Source organism: Oryx dammah, unplaced genomic scaffold (genome assembly GCF_014754425.2).
Source record: "Oryx dammah isolate SB20612 unplaced genomic scaffold, SCBI_Odam_1.1 HiC_scaffold_8, whole genome shotgun sequence".
In the NCBI taxonomy this organism is placed as follows: Eukaryota; Metazoa; Chordata; class Mammalia; order Artiodactyla; family Bovidae; genus Oryx; species Oryx dammah.
Window position 1 is genome coordinate 31,526,364 of NW_024070192.1, and position 17,250 is coordinate 31,543,613.

The 17,250-nt window shown below is 42.6% G+C and overlaps 1 protein-coding gene across 2 annotated transcripts in view; it reads right to left on the reverse strand.

The window, feature by feature from the left end:
* The window catches only part of MAP2K4 (mitogen-activated protein kinase kinase 4), a 78,134-nt gene that overhangs the window by 17,175 nt on the left and 43,709 nt on the right, over positions 1 to 17,250 (reverse strand). For both annotated transcript variants that reach the window (XM_040243329.1, XM_040243330.1), the window contains 2 exons: positions 12,953 to 13,127; positions 3,749 to 3,868 (listed from right to left, as the gene is read on the reverse strand). In XM_040243329.1, coding sequence (XP_040099263.1) covers positions 3,749 to 3,868; positions 12,953 to 13,127 — 295 coding nt within the window. The remainder of the gene's footprint in view (positions 1 to 3,748; positions 3,869 to 12,952; positions 13,128 to 17,250) is intronic.

Below are 17,250 nucleotides of genomic sequence, written 5' to 3' on the forward strand. Positions count from 1 at the left end.
ATACTCTTTGATTGGCTCCCTCCCTGACTAGAGACCTAACTTACATGGTTCACAAATTACAAAAGGAAAAAAGAAACAAAAACAAACTAGAAACCTCTGAACGATCTCACAATAAAAAGTACACTATTAAAAGGATTAGACACAATTATTTTGAAAACTGTACAGCTCACTAGACATGCATGAGAAAACACGACTGCAAGCAAACGCCACGTTCACAGCGCTGTCCGCTGTGTGCACATGTAAACAAGGGCTACTCAGCACCCAGAGAATGGAAAGAGATATGATGACAAAAATTACCTGTACAAAATTCTGCATGTGGTTACTAATTTTTGGATCCAGATGTATCCTCAGAGATTTTTCTCGTACGGACCTCCCACCCCAACACTTGGCCCGGATTTATTTGAGAGATCAATGCCTGCTGAAGTAAAGCGGCTTGTTTGGAACGACACTGCTAATCAGTGACAGAGCTGTAAACAGAATCCAATTGACTTAACTCCACTCTCCTAATAACACCTACAGTGAGGACACCTCATTTACATGCAGAGAGCGCACATGCGGTCATGACTGCTGAGACGAATAATCTCACTCTTAAAACAGAACCGTCTGCTACCATAGTCACATAGCTCCACACCTTTGCAGAATGATGACTTGTAAAGCAAATCTGACACAGGGAACCTGCACTTATAGTTATTCCAAACTTTCCTCTTTAGGTCTCTTTCTCTTTTCTGTGCTCTTCAGCCTTCACAAGAGACTAACACTATTAACCTAACACACACACCTGAATTTATTTTTATCTAAAGACACCATTTCAACAGATTTACTAGAATTTCTTAATTGGAGAAAAAGTACATTTAACCCACCTACTTACAGAAACAGTGAGGAGGGAGCTTAACTGCAGTAACAGAGTAAAGTGGGAAAATCACTGTTAAGAGTGTGAAGCCCTGATGTACTCATTCAGGCTCTCCCACTTTCTACTTGCATCAGCATTCAGTTCAGTTCAGTTGCTCAGTCGTGTCCAGACTCTTTGCGACCCTGTGAATCGCATCAGCTTAGGCCTCGTCAACTCCACATCTATGAAATGGGATAGCCCCATCTTCAGTGGACTCTGATGAAAATCAAATGAGTTAACTCATGTAAAGCACAAAGTAAAGTGCCCAGCAGGGGCTAAAAGCAAGAGTTAAGAAAATGAGGGGAAAGGGGGAAAGGATGGAAAATATGAAAGCAACCAAAAGACAAAGAGTGATCATGGAATGAGGGAGAAATCCTCGTAGTTTCTAAGGCACAGAACTAATGGAAATGTTTTTCTCCTGGCAGTTCCTTTGAGCTGTAACTGGGGACAGCAGCAATGAGCTGCGTTTACAACAACAACAAAAAAAAGGAATAGTCAGAGGCGCCTCAAAAGGCACTGACAGCAACATTACTTCCATGTTCAAGCAAAACACAGGATTACCACACAATTGAAACACAAAAATAAAAATTACTGAATGTGGATTTACTGAACAGGAAGGTGGAGGTTAGCGAAATTTAGCCACTAAGATCAAGATAAGGGTTTCAGAGACAATATCCAGACAAAACCAGTAACATAATTTTTATATACCAAATGGAAACAAGCACCTAGAAAATGAAATGTTTAAAAAGACACCACTCATTTGGAAAGGAAAAAACAGCTGGGAATACATCTAATAAAGGAGGCAAAACGTCTCACCAGGTTAATCAGGAAAAAATAAATTAGATACAAATCATATCAGGAGTGTGAATGAGAGAGGGAGGTAACATCACTAAAGATTCCACAGGTGTTACAACGATAGTATAGAGCTGTTATGAATAACTTTATACCAACTAACTTGACAGGTTAGATAAAAGGCACAGATTTCTGAAAATATAATCAAACAACCAAGTGTCACTCAAGGAGAAACAGATAACCTGAATAGAACTCTTTGAAAGAAACTGAACTGCAAAATATTAGTAATTATGCTGAGTGAAAGACAACAAACAAATGAGTGGTACATGCTGTATGGTTCCATTTACATAAAACCGTAGAAAATGCAAATTAATTCACATGGCAGAAAGCAGACTTGCGGTTGCCTGAGGACAGTGCCGTAGGGAGGAGTGTATAGTACTTATGGGGCACAAGGAAGCTGAGGAGAGATGGATACATTCGTTATCCTGATTATGGTGATAATCCCACAGCGCAGCCAACTGTCAATTTTACTTCTGTAGTTATACTAAACACGTGTGTGTGTGTGTGTGTGTGTGTTGGGGGGAGTGGGGAGATGCAGGGAAGGAAAGGGAAAATATATGACAGAAGTAGGGTCAGAAAGGGAGGAGGTGCCTAAATTCAGCCAGTGTCACTGCCTCTTATCTAACCTGTGCAACATGAAGAAAGTTCCAGATTCATCATCTTGCAGACAGAGTGACAGTGTATAATGCTTCAGTCCAGGGTACAGCTCTGTGTCTGTCCTCTTGTGTGTGTGCTGATGTGACTGATTTAACACTATGTGAAATGAGGAAGAGAGTTAACAAATTCAAGAGACCTGGTCATAAAAATGAACACTCAAGTCAAAAGTACAAGGACAGGAGTAGAAGCAGCTAAGGAAGTCTAGAACTACCTAGTGATTAACTAGTGATTCAACAAAGGGATGGCAGTATCATGAAGGAGAACGCTACCAGTTACTATCATCATCTATCAAGAGTACAGAAAGATACATAAAAACTTCAGGACTAGTGAAGAATTAACTGTCGAACCTCCAAGGTCTTCTCTAATTTTAAGAGTTCACATTTCTATTAGTACATACTTCTATTCAGTGTAACATTCAGTTCAGTCTTACAACATAGTATTTTTTAAGTCAATAACAAAACCAAGACTATACTCTCTGTGACCCAGTCCCAAAAAGGAGAAGGGATGGGACACATTTTTTTCTCACCAGTTCATAACAAACCCGCTGGTACCGGCTCATCCTAACATTTTCAAAATGAGAATGAGTATTTAAAATACTTAAGAGTTCAGCTCAAGTCCCATTCCCCTAAATGAACATCACAGGTGTGTGACAACTGTCCAGGACACCACATGTATTCACTGATAGCTCCAGCTCTTCTTCCTGACCTAACTCACTTCCTGCTTTAGGTAGCGGGGTGACCAGAAGCCAGTAAGTATGCTGAGAGCTGGAGGCAGAAGTGATAACCTACATTAGGACACAGAATAAGCAGAGGCCAAAAGAGAAACATAATCCTGAAAGCAAGAAATTGAAGCTCTAGTTTCTATATAAGAATCTAGAAAACGGAATAAAATGAAAGGATTTCTACCCTAGCTGTTAATTTCCCTGTCTGATGGATTTTACTCAGGATTGTGGGTGGACACGAATAAATGCTTGTATTAAAGGCAGATGATGGAAATGAATAAAGGTTTAAAAAGGGGACTGGGGGGTACTGAGGGAGCTCAAGGACACAAGAGATAGATCTAGAAACAGTAACATATTTAGAAGCCAGCTGATGTGCCAGGTTCTTAAAAAACAGAAAATATTTATAAATGAAGAAGGAAATACGGCATTCACAAATGACAAATTCACCCCCAATCATGAGCAGCAGAAATTAAGAGTAAATTACCACGGTGATATACTAAAATGTTGAGAAATCAACATATTACTAACGTAAGGCATTTAACTGAAGATGAGAGTCAAATGATGCCATTCTCTTACTTATTCCAAGTAGCTGTCCACTGGCCAGCTAAGACCACAAGGCCTGCCCCTACCTCTCGGAAGAGCGCGCCATAGAACTGAACAATGTACGGGCAGTCACTGCTCCGCATCACTACATCCAAATCCATGAGGAGCTGCTTCTGCTCTTTTTCATCCACTGTCGACCGGATTCTCTGAAAAAGAAGGACAAAAGACATCACAAAAACACAAAATGACTTTCCAACTAGAGAAAAGCCACTTCCACAAGATTGAAAATTTCCAAGCAAGCTTCACAAATACTAATGAACCACAAATAAAAATTATAATCTTCCTTATACTTTATAAGAACAATTTATCACTGAAAAACACAAGAGCACTTAAAAAAAAAAAACCTGCACAGTACGGCCCTTAGGAATGCTTTGAGGGACCCAGGCTTTTAACCACAAGTGCTTACTGATCACGCTGGCAGGAATGCAATCAAGTTGTGGGGCACTGAAAACCAGCCCCACATGCAAATACAAAGAAAGTCCTGAGGAGCCAGCCTTGAGCCAGTTCACCAAAACAGTCCTCAGGAGTTCTGAGGACTCTACATGCTGTTAGTCACCATTTCAAAACGGTAGGCAAGCAGGGCTTTCAGTGCAAGAATGGCCCCCTTCACTCCCCCTGCGTCCTTATGCCCAGCCACCTCCTTCTTTACACGTGGAAAACAGCCCAGAACAGGTAAAAGTGAGAACCAGCCCCCAGACTACAACCCGAGTCTCCCAAACCCTATACTGGCATCTCCCCTTTACCACACTTTCTGTATGTTAGAAACAAAGTTCTACCTGACCCTCCAACCCATGACTCAGACTGCAGGGCACATAAACATGTGGACGCGAACCTGACAGTGAGGAAGCAGAAGGCTGTCTGTCTGCTCCCCAGGTGACAAGTCCCTCTCCATCCCTACAGTGCAGACGTGGGGGACACATCCCCACGACTCCCTCAGTAACATCTCTGCACAACACCAGCAGACAGCCACAGAAGACCAGGACCCCACCTCCCGTCGCCCACCCAGGATCTGCGCTGAACATGGAGATATTCAGAGGACAGTTCCCACTATGCACAGCAAAGAAACAGGTTCAGAAAGTATGAAACAGTAACAAAGTTACAGGTTCATGTGGAGGCATGTAAACAGCTGCTGTTCTCATAAAAAAGTTTACAGTGTCACACCGCCCCACTTACAATACACAGCACATACTTACACGGCAAGTTAGTATACAAAAATACACAAGGTGGCATTTAGTCTTCCAAAGACTTCAAGGCACGTGTCCTCAATGTTCTTGAAAGGGATGAAGGCAGTCAATTATAATTCTTGAGTGCATTTTACAGAAGAGAAGCCAGAGGCTCAGAGTATACAAGATGTATTTCACATGACGAGACAATAAGCAGGTATATAAGGAAAAGAAGTCAGTCTCTCCTTTTTATTCTTCCACACTAAATGAGGAACTCCATATATTCCAAATACAAACAAATTTGATTTTATAACTTAAAATCTATAGCCTGCTTGCTAGCTACAGTACCTCATACCAAATAAAATTTAGGAATTAAAATTCATCTTGTATATACTGATTTTAAACTCTCACACTGAATGTCCTGCCCAGATAAATAAGAAAAAAAGAGGAAGAATGAAAAATAAAAACAAGTAACACTGGTACTTTTAAAATTAAGAACTGACCCCCCCCCCACCATTTGTGTATTTTTATAGTTTGGAGAATAATCTTGCTTTTATATTAACACTGGCATAATGTCTGCTAAAAAGAGATATTTTTAAAAAGTCAAATTAGTCCAGAAATGTAATTTATATTTGTTCAAAACACTGATAATTTTTATAAACATTTAAATTACATTAACTCCTGTTTTAAAAATATAACTTTTAAAAGTGTGACTTTCCTGGTAGCTCAGGTGGTCTCCTGCATTGCAGGAGACCAGGGTTCGATCCCTGGATTGGGAAGACCCCCTGCAGAAGGAAAGAGCAACCACTCCAGTATTCTTGTCTGGAAAATCCCATGGACAAAGGAGCCTGGCAGGCTACAGTCCATGCGGTCGCAAAGAGTCGGGACACGACTGAGCAACTAACACTTCACATTTACTTTAAAAGTGTAGCTGTGAAAATACTAATTTGGGAAGGTAATTCTTTTTAAAAACATTTAACAATCCTATGTTTCTAAATTTAAAGGACAAAGAACTAATAATTAGAAACAAATAGGAAAGAAAAAGCAAACGACCCTCTGGTTGGGACAGATTTTGATCTACTAAAGAACTGTCACTATTAATAGATTTAAAGATTTTTTTTTTCACTTTCACTATTTTTTTCTTCTTTTCTATATTTACAAGTGTCAATATACTAATACACACAATTACAAAATACTGTTTTAAAAGATGCCCTCCTTGCTAGTTTGTTTTTTCTTTCCGTACACTGGTTAGATGGCTTTCTAAATTTACAATAAACCTTAGTAGTTATCATCAACATTTGGCTCTTGAGGACCAATTTCTAAAAACGTTGCTGCTGTTGCAGAAAGGATACATGTTACTACATGAACTGCAGGCCTAACTGAAGCCCCAGTATCTGGCTGATACACAAGATTATTACTAACCAAACTGGAGACAGAGCTCCTGGCACAGCTGTAGTTTGAGATCGTGAGCATGGGAGGAAAACCTATTCATCTGTAAAATATTCTTGAGTACTACTGCCAGCGCAGAAGAGAACCTGTGGCTGCTGGAGGGTCTGCTGCTCAAACATGAAACAGATTCTGCTCCTGGACACTTGTCATCACCTCTGCACACTTTCTGAACATCTCATCCAAGTGACAGGCAGAGCAAGGAGAGCGACTGGTATTACATCCCAATTGTTTGAAACTGACCAAGAGCAGCTAGCTCTCAGTTATACTAAAGCTTTAGGGTCGCACTGCAACATTTGTTATATGTAGCAATTAATAAAATAAACTAATTCAAAAGGCCTAAAGGACTCAAAGAGGGGATTAATTATAAGCATACATCTCCTACAACAGCAGTAGATTCAAATTAATGATTTTAGTTCATAATTCAGTAAGTGATTCACATTGGAGAACACTTAAACAATCAACGAGTTATGTGACAGAATAATTAGTAATAAAAGTCCCTACCAGGAAAGTTTTTCTAAATGAACATCAAAGCAATGTGTACGGAAAAGATTTCTCCCATTTGAAATAAGTAAGTGGAGCATGTCAGGGAGAACAAACTTCCCTCCCCTTATAAAGCTGTCCTTAACGAGGACACTGGAAATGCAAGCAAAGGTGAAGCCAATTATACTACCTAACTTCTCTTATAATCTGAATGTTTAGAAATCAAATGTGCTGATAAATGCCTCAAGTTACAAGAAATTTTCATTTATTGATATCAAAAACTTAAAGTTGGACAAGGTGCGACTTCCCTGGTGGTCCAGTGGTTACGACACCCTGCTTCCACTGCAGGGTGTGCAGGTTCAATGCCTGGTCGGGGAACTGAGACCCCACACGGCCACGAGGCATGGGATCTCGGGCAGACTCCTCTCCACAGAAACTAAAGAGGGATAGAGTGACGGTTTGACAGCATTTCATTTAAAATCAAACAATGAAGAGGATAAGGATTTCTTAATCAATGTAATTGTAATAAACGTATTTTCAAAGTGTCCACTTCCCACAAACACCAACACTTCTATGCCAGACAGGCAACCTTGTTCCTGCCAAACACTCTTCCTAAGGTTAGTATCTAAGAATAAAGCACAAAGGAGACTCCCCTGCCACTCAGTGGCTGACTTCAGATCAACCTCAGTTAGTGAGGTGGGGGCTAGGGGAGCAAGGATCACATTCAGATCCCCAAGGCCCCCTGGATTCTTACAAACATTGGATCCTTACAGAGAAATATGCTGCTTTCCCAGCAGCAACATCTAGAATTCACTTCAGATGCAAAGGCAGAAACCCCAGAAACCACTGCAGAGCATCAGTGGGCTGCCCCCTTCGAGCTGCAGGAAATCCTAGGCATTCTCAGTTTCCTCATTTCAAAACAAAGATTCTCTGCCCCACAGAGGCAGCAATAATCTCAGCCTTCGCTGCTAGACTCTTCTAAACAGATCACACACAACAATGTCCCTGATACCTCACAATACTGTCACTAATAAGGTCAAAGCAGATGGCAACATTAGTCAAAACAAACCATTAAAAAAAGGAAAAAAAAAAGTATTTGTAATGCTAATCACAAATGCAAAACTGCCTTTAATGTCAAAGAATAAACTGTGTGTGTTAAACCATTTGTTTTAAATTATGAAAACACATGCTTTTACTAAGGCAGGAAGAAAGAATACTAATTCTTAATTGCAAAACCATCCAAGTCCTTCCCCATCTAGGAACTGAACAGGCGTCTGACATCTCCTGCATTACCAAGTGGGTTCTTTACCACTAGCGCCACCTGGGAAGCCCAACCAAGTCCTTAGAATCTACTTAATGAACTTTCAAATGTATCTTGATCAAATTAACAGCAGGACCTTCCCTTCTTCTCACTGAGGATACTGAATTCCTTCTACGTATTTCTGCTGTGCATCATCAAACAACTTGTGAGATCAGTTCCAAAAACATGTGTTACCACCTCATGGGACGAGCTGCGCTGAGGACAAGCTTGATATGCCTTGACAAGTGTGGTATCATCTTCCCCTTCACTAATGACATCGCTCACATGTAAAGAGCACACTGTTAACCTCAGCACTGAAGCATGTAAGGGCCTGAAGATCATAAATGACAGATCACCACTTTGGGAGACATGACAATACCGTGAGACAAGAGAGAAATCTGATAGTTTCAGAGGCATGGTTGTCAGACAACAAAGAATGGCAGAAAATGTGCAGAGGTGTATCAAACATCTCTCTCACTTAAGAGACAGGTGTGGTGAGACAGGCGCTTCTCCAAATAACTATTATACACAAGCTGAGATACAGTCCTACATCACAATTCAGTCGGGTCAGTCAAGTGAAGACAAAGGCTTTCAGAAACTAGGTATCCAGAGTCCTCAGAAACACTGAATGGCTGATTAGATTCACCTAGAGCGACCGTTTCCAAACCATACCACTTGAACACCACAGGTTCCTCAGAGCTGTCGCCCCAGGGGCTTCTGATACGGACAGGCATCACAACACACACCAACCAGAAGAGCACGAACACAGCACCACTCTGCTCCATCGCGACACCCACAAGAGCACTAATGCTGTCTACTGTATTTGCTGGGGTTTACATACAGTGCTGTCAACAGAAAGAACCCACAGTCAGCAAAACATCAGGAGCAACAGCACAAGAAGCCATGCGCACGAGGAGCTGGAGCCCCACAGCACCAGGGACTCCGGGGTGGGGGCGGGGCACACAGCCCTGCCATTCCTTGGGATCCGCCCTCCCAGGAAGTGCTCCACTGACATGTTTCATTCACAACACTCAAGCAACATTAGCAACATGAAATCATATGGGGCTATTCATTTGGTCTTCCTAATAAGCCCCCTGATCTAGCCAAATGAGAGCTTAAGACACTGGAATGCAGTCTCAATTCAAAAAAAGATAGCCATGGCTTCTGCATCCCACAGGTGATCTGGATAATCAAATACTAGCACTGTGGGCCCTTGAGAATCAACAAAACTACCCGAGGTGGCAGGGAAATGAAACCCAGCCCTGCTCTGCAGACCCCCACCTCCTCCCACAGCAGCCCATCCACACAGGAGGCCCGCAAGTGAGCAGATCACGTGGCCCAGGGAGGGCAGGGCTGACAGCGCTCGTGGAGGCTCTGGCCCTTCCCAGCAGCCATCAGGTTAACCTAGGTCTCAATTCTAGGTGAGGGACACTGGCGTCAAGATCCAAATACCAAGGAGAGGCAAGAATGCAGGAATCAAGATCAGGTTACCAGCTCAGGATCAGGAACAATTAAACCAATGCACAGGAAAGCTGGAAGAGTAGAGAAAAACACTGAGGGCAGAAGGAACAAGTCAGGCACATCACCAAGAAATGGAAAACACCTGAAACCCTTCAACGTATGTACGATCACATCACTAACTCAGTGTGGCCTACGCAGCAAATTTCAAAGGGCCGGTCTGTTTTCCCGATCAACCCAGATAACTTCTCAATTAAAAGACTCAAAGCTCATCTTAACAATGACAATCCTTACACCTTCCTACCCCACCCAACGGTCAGATCAGGTCCATTCTCCCCTGAGATGAGAACCTGACTCCCCTGTTAGGTTAACCCCACTGCCTTCCATCTTCACTCTCTTTTATTCCCTCTCCCTTCCATTTTCATTCCTTCCTACTCTCCCTACAAACAAGAACTGGGCAGGCTACTTCAAAAAGTCAATCTGGACCTACCCACAGGGCAGCAGTGGTCCAGGCCTGCATGAGGTCGCTCCTCCGGCCCTTGGGTGGCAATCCTAGTTAGCTGTCCCTCCCCACTCTAGCCACAGACAGCTCTTCTTGATTCTTCCCTCTGGTGTCCCTGGATTTCCCTGGATCAGATTCTGATCATCTGGGACTAACTCCACTAGGGGTTTCTCCCAGATCTGAATTTCTCTAACCCTGACTGCTTCCTCAGTTGCTTGGTCCGAACCGTGGGCTCCTTCCCCATGACAATCAGCCCTGCCACAGAGCTAAGCAGACACCTACTTCCCTCCCAGGGGATGGTGACTGCGTGTCTCATGTGTTCGTCCAGTGGTTATTCCACCATCATGCAAACTGGGGCATGAAATGATATCGCAGAGGATGCTGATCCAAGCCCGAAGGGCCAGTGTCAGAGGACATCCTTCCTGACCTCCAAAAGACCCTGTGGCAACACATTCCCAAAGTGCATCAGACGACAGTGTGGAGTTACTTCAAGTGGCCATCTCATTTCCCTGACATCAAGGAGGACTCTCAAGAGTGTGAACCGCTATCTCACAGTTCCTTTAAATCTCCATATCTCAGAGCTAAACCCAGCGCTTGATCAGGAATACAGCCGTCCATGTGAAAAGTCACACCTAAATCCTTAATCACACAATGCCTCTGTGTATCTGTACTTGTCGATCTGGTCTGTGAGACGAAATGAAGAGCAAACAGACTCTCTCGGGTATGAGGAAAAGCTAAGTATTTTCAAAGAGACCAACAACAATACATTTTAAAATGTGCAATTATGGCATGTATCAGTCATCAAACGGGTGCCAATTTTTAATTACATGAATGCACAAACACTTACTCTTCCATCATTATTCGAATTCACGGATTCCAATCGTTACACCCGATCAATATCCTGAATGGAATGTCACATTATCCAGTTCAACGAGAGCATGGCCATGTCTCATTTTTTCCTTCTTTTTAAATTGCCCTCCCAGCAGCCCCCATGCTAAATTATCATACTTGCTCAAGAATTCAACATCATAAAGAGACTGTATCACTTGCTGAGTGCAGATGTGACAGGCATCCGTCTGCAGGTCCTGAGACCACCTGAGAAGCGTTTCTCAGTCAGATGACGGAAGGCAGACAGTTTCCCAGTTTCTCTCTTAAATTCTTTCAAAACTTGAGTAAGCATTATAGAGCTGCAAATGTCAGCAAATTAAAATCAAAATCTTCAACATCAAAATGAAGGAACTTCTTTGTTTACCTTTAAAACTTATTAACCCTGGCTACAGTCTGTCCATATTACCGAAACAGATTATGCTGCTAATCAACAGAGTGAAGCACAGACTGAAAAAAGCAGGACATAATTATTAAAAGTACCTTCCCTGGCATCTGGGAGAAAAGTCTAGAACTTTAGTTTATAGGACAGTTTCTCCTTCAACCTCTGCCACGTAAAAGTGAGTGTCATGCACAGACAGTACATAAGGACAATGCAAAGCTTGTGCAGAGCAGTCTAAATAAAATGACTTCTTTCCACTCACACTACAGTGCACAGCATAAAGAGAAGTTATTTTACATTCCAAGGAAAACAACATTTTCACTCAACAGATAACCCAAAGCAGAGGTTCCAGCCTGTGCATGTTGAGAGGTCTGTGGTTACATGCAATATGTTGTATATGTAAGCATCTTCCCAAGAAAAAGTCTATAGTTCTCACCACATTGTAAAAGAAATATGGCCAAAAACAGGTTAGGCTCCACAGAGAGAATCCTACAATTTCGTCCTACCATCAATTTTTCATCAGTTTTACACAACCCAGCAAAGAAAACTGCTCAACAGTGAAGGAGGCTAAAAGAGTAACACTTCACTCACAATAAACTTCAATACAGGAAGTGTTTTTACATTAATGTGACACAAATCCACTCCCAAAAGTCAAGCAGGAAACAGGCAACTCCTCTCATCAAGTCATTTTGATAACCTTTCAAATTGGGGGCTAACAGGAAGATGATTCGCTTAGTCTGTCTGCAAATCCATTCTCAATTCTTACAAACTGGGAAGGTATTTGTTCCCGCGAGAATTTTAAGTTTGATGAGAGTGTGGCCTTATCTCATGTTTCCCTTTTTCATTTAAAATTGCCCCCAGCCATCATCAATTTTCCTGAAATATCTTACAGAGAGGGAACATTCAGTTAAACATCTGAATGAACAGATGAACGACGACACTGAATGTGGAGTTGGGTGGAAACTCTCGGCTCCTCCCAGGTGCCAACGTCAGCCTGCCAGGTACCGTGTTCGGGCCAAGCTGCACGCGTGGCCCTCACGACAGTCACGGTACTGACAGAGGCGACAGCACCGTCGCAGAGCACACGTGTCAGCACACCCTGCGTGCGGGGCCCTATCAAGTGGAGATGAAATATACACAGAGCAGCCGAGCCGGTCAGGACCGAGTAAGGTTGAGGTTAGTGGCAACAGCATGTGCGTGGTTTCCGGGAAACCGTCAGTGAGCCTGCTGTTAGCCCTAGCCCCGCACCCCGCCCAACCCAGAGCGCAGCCTCCTCGTCCGGCTCCCGCCTGGCGCCCCGCAGCACCGCCCAGGTCCCCGGGGTGCGGCCGCCCAACCGGAACTCACCTTGGCAGCGGAAGGGCCTGGAGTTCAAAACACGTTAATGCATCATGCCAGGGGTGCAGGGAACATGCACAGGTCACAATTCATGTTTCCAGAGGGGAGAAAACATGCCAGCAGTTAAGAACACCGCCCGCAGAAGAACCGGGGGGAAGAGTTGTGTGGCCCCACGGGTAACCACGACAGCAGGGGCAGAGCAGTGGCACCGCCACACCCAGACACCACGCCTCACGGGTTAAAGTACCCAGAACAACCGCGGGCATCACCTACTTTAACTGCCATTATTTGCCCACTGGGTTTGTGGACCATTTTGTTGACAGAACCGTAAGCTCCTCGTCCAATCTCTCCGAGGTCTTTCAAGTCCTCTGCAGTGAAATCCCAGTGCTGCTCAGGGGAGATCTTCAGTTTTCCTGACGACTCAATGCTGTGTGTTCTCAGTCTCTCTCTGTTAAGATATTAGGAAGCAATTTTTCCACATTTTAAATAGGTTTTGACTTTATTTTTTCTTTTTTAGCTAGCACTGATTAATGCGTGGGAAAATTTCTTTCCTCATTAGTTACTAAAACAGTCTGAGTTTCTGGGAATTTGTTTGTTCATTTGCTTGTGCCATTTTGGTTTTTCACACACCGAGTTAAGAAAGGCCTAAACTTAGGGAGTTGACAAACACAGATTTAATGGGACTCATAAAGCCAAACTTCCATTTGTGGAAGAAATTCCTACTGCACACCAGTTTCATTTCCAAATACAAGATCTTTTCCAGACTTTGCAAAACTGCATTATCAAATGCAGAATCCCAGGTGCTATGAACCTTATTTTCAAAAATCTCTTATCCTGCTTGACCCAACAATACAGCTAGATATTCACAAACTCTTACCATCCATCAGAAGCACCTGGGGATATGTATTAGCTCCCAACGCCAGGCATCATCATATGGCTATCAAATCAGAATATGTGGGCACAGAGGTCAGAAAACAGGGTATTTTAAGACACCCAGGTGATGCCAGCAAAGTTTGGGACTAGCACCTCAGGGTACTGCCCTGCTCCTGTTAACGCCATGCTGTGGAGGGAGAACAGGTGAACAGCTAGCCAGCTGGCTCCAAGAGGAGCACTGCCACGTGAGCCTCTCAGTCCTTGATGAGCAGAGAGAGCAATGGATGGGGGAAAAAAAGCTTCATGGACAAAAGAACTCACTTGTTACAGATTTTCATTAAATAAAAAAAGCACCTCCAAAATGTGAGCTGGAGATCAAATATTAACTTCTAACCATACTTCGTAAAAAACCAAATCCAATGAAAAATGTTACATCAATCATGTTTTTTGGTTTCTCTCTTGCACACACACCCATGTGTAGGAATGAACTGTATCAAACCAAAGAGTGCAGCAGACATAAAGAAAAAGACTCCATTGAATATTACCTAGTTTTTCCATTTCATAGTAAATGATCAGAAACTTTTAAAACTTGATCTCGTGATACAAGCAAGAACATGATTGGTTATCTATCTCTTCTTCCAAACTTTAGGAAGTTTTCTCAGATTAGCATGACTGTTTTTTATAGTTACTTTTAAGCTTCTTGTGTACTTAGAATTTTAAAATCACTCTCCCAGAATAATCATTTAAACCAGTATTAATAACATCTGAGTCAAGGTTATAGTTAAAAAGTTAATACACTTTGTCTAAATAAAAACTTAGTAAACCAGCATTCCAAATGCCAGATTCTCAAACCACAACTTTAGTAAGTCACAGTACCAGCTTTCATCCATACAAGTTCTTTTCAGTTTACAAAACACTTTCACCAGTACTATATATACCTAGCATCTTGAGTCACAGGAAGCCCAGAAACCAGTGGCATAAGTGACCATTCAGGTGTGAAGCTTGAACTGCCTAAGATGGAATCAGATCTAAGCAAGTGGGTCTCTACCTACTTTTCCATTGAAGTAGGTAGAGAGATTAAGCCAGGAAATATTCTAACATAAAGAAGTTCCATATATAATGACTACTGTTCTATGACCACCGACAAGAACATCTCTATGGCTCAGTTTAATCACTGGTGAAATAGCACTGGCCTACTGCTGAGGGTCATGGCAGACAGGCTGTAAGGTGGTGCCTGTGACCTCCACTTTCCCAGTATCCACATCTCTATGTAAGCACCTCTCTTTGAACATAGAGGGGACCTGTGGCTTGTTTCCAGCCAACAGAATACAGCAAAGGCTATCACTCATGATTACAATGTATCACATAACATTTACCATTAGCATTCCTGAGAAATGAAATGAATATTTCATTGCTACATAAAGTCACACAAAAACAACAGTTATAATACTGCCACAAAGATCAAATTTTATAATTATAAATATCTCTGCAAACAGTTCAGCTTACTGTAGACCTGCTTTATGGCTTCTGGATAAGCTCCTTTTTTTCTTTTTGAAAGTGAACAGATTGACAGATAAGGGATGTGGGTTATCTTCTTGGGCTAATGAAAACATTCACAAATTGAGTAAGGTGATAGATGATGTACAACTCAATATACTCAAAGCGATAGAATCATACAGCTTAAATGGGTGAGTTGTATGGTGTATGGGTGATACCACCTCAATAAAGCTGCTGAAAGAAAAAGATGAACAGGAAAACGTGATTTTTACCCAGAGATCCACTTTCTCAGTTAGACAGGAAAAGAGCTGTGAAAATCACAGAAAAACATGTTACAGTTATGCCATCCCCAAGGCGAGGGGAGTCAGCACCATAAATCTGTTTTCTATGTGACTCTGTTTCTATTTTGTAAATAGATTCATTTGTATTATTTCTTTAGATTCCACACATGTGTATATTTGCCCTTCTCTGTCTGACTTACTTTACCAAGTATAATACTCTCTAGATTCATTCATGGCTCTGCAAATCGCAGTCATTTATTCTTTGTCATGGCTGAGTAAGCCAAGCATCTGTTTATGGGCACTTGGGTTGGTTCCATGTCTTGGTTATTATAAATAGTGCTGCTATGAACCTTGGGGTGCATGTTTCTTCTCAAATTAGAGGGTTTTTTCCTCCAGATATATACCCAGGAGTGGGACTGATATGGTAGCTTTTTTAGTTTTTTAAGGAATCACCATACTGTTTTCCACGGTGGTGACACTTATTTACATTCCCACTAACATTGTACGAGAATTCTCTTTTCTCCATGCTCTCTCCAGCATTTACTACTTGCATACTTTTTGATGATGGCCATTCTGACAGGTCGGTGATACATCATTATAATTTGTGTTTCTCTCGTAATTAGTGATATTGAGCATCTTTTCAAGTGCCTATTGGCCATCTGTATGGCTGAGTACTTTCTCTGATAATTGTTCTTTGGGACAGAAATGAGCAACTTGTCCATTAATACCGAATCATCACTACTGTATTTTAATTACTGTCCCTTCTTTGACCCAGACTAATCTATGAGTTTCTGAAATCCTGCTGCTGCTGCTAAGTCGCTTCAGTCGTGTCCGACTCTGTGCGACTCCATAGACGGCAGTCCACCAGGCTCCTCCGTCCCTGGGATTCTCCAGGCAAGAGCACTGGAGTGGGTTGCCATTTCTTTCTCCAATGCATGAAAGTGAAAAGTGAAAGTGAAGTTGCTCAGTCGTGTCCGACTTGTAGCGACCCCATGGACTGCAGCCTACCGGGCTCCTCTGCCCATGGGGTTTTCCAGGCAAGAGTACTGGAGTGGGTTCCCATTGCCTTCTCCGTCTGAAATCCTACTGATACCTAAAAAGTCAAAGAACTGTGACATAATGTTCTGGAACATAATCAGCCTGGGCACGGAGAAAAGTTTTATTTCTATCTAATGTGTCTTAATAACTGCCTGCGGCTTTGTACACAGGAGGGTGGGCTTGTTTTTTTAAAGACATAGAACGGCACAGCCAAAGTGACCTGGGATGGCTCTAGCCCCACCCCCCACCACCGGCACGTCTATTACATACAGGGCTTTGCTGTGCAAATTCAGCAGCAGGACAAGCACCTGAACCCCTTCTTCCAACCGGATTACCCAATCCTAATCTCTCCTGCAGCTACACAGGCAGAAGAGAAATTTAAGAAAGGAAATCAATCATAACGGGAGAAAAGCACTATGAACAATTCAATGTACACCTTTCGCATTTTCCAGTACTATTACACAGTGACCTGTCACACTTCCTGCTTTACAGATGTCGCTGAGTGCACTGTTGACATGAGTGCAACTACACGGGCCACGTGGCTGCATCTCACTGCCTGGGGAGTCTGTCTGTGCTGACCGAGCAGGACCAGGGCAAGAACCCCCTGGGCCGGGCCCACAGCGCCTTTTCTCTCAGGCCAACCTCAACAGTGACTAGATCACTCTTAAGAGGCATTTTGATCTATTACTCTTAGAGTCGGATGTTCTTAACTATTCAGTAAATAACTGTTTCTTTGGTTAACCACCTGAGATAACATCTCCTTAACCAAAGCTCTCTCACACTGGTGTTTGTTTTCTTGTTGCTGCTTCTGCTCTGCTGTACTAAGTCACTTCGGCAGTGTCCAACTCTTTGCAACCCCATGGATTGTAGCCCTCCAGGGTC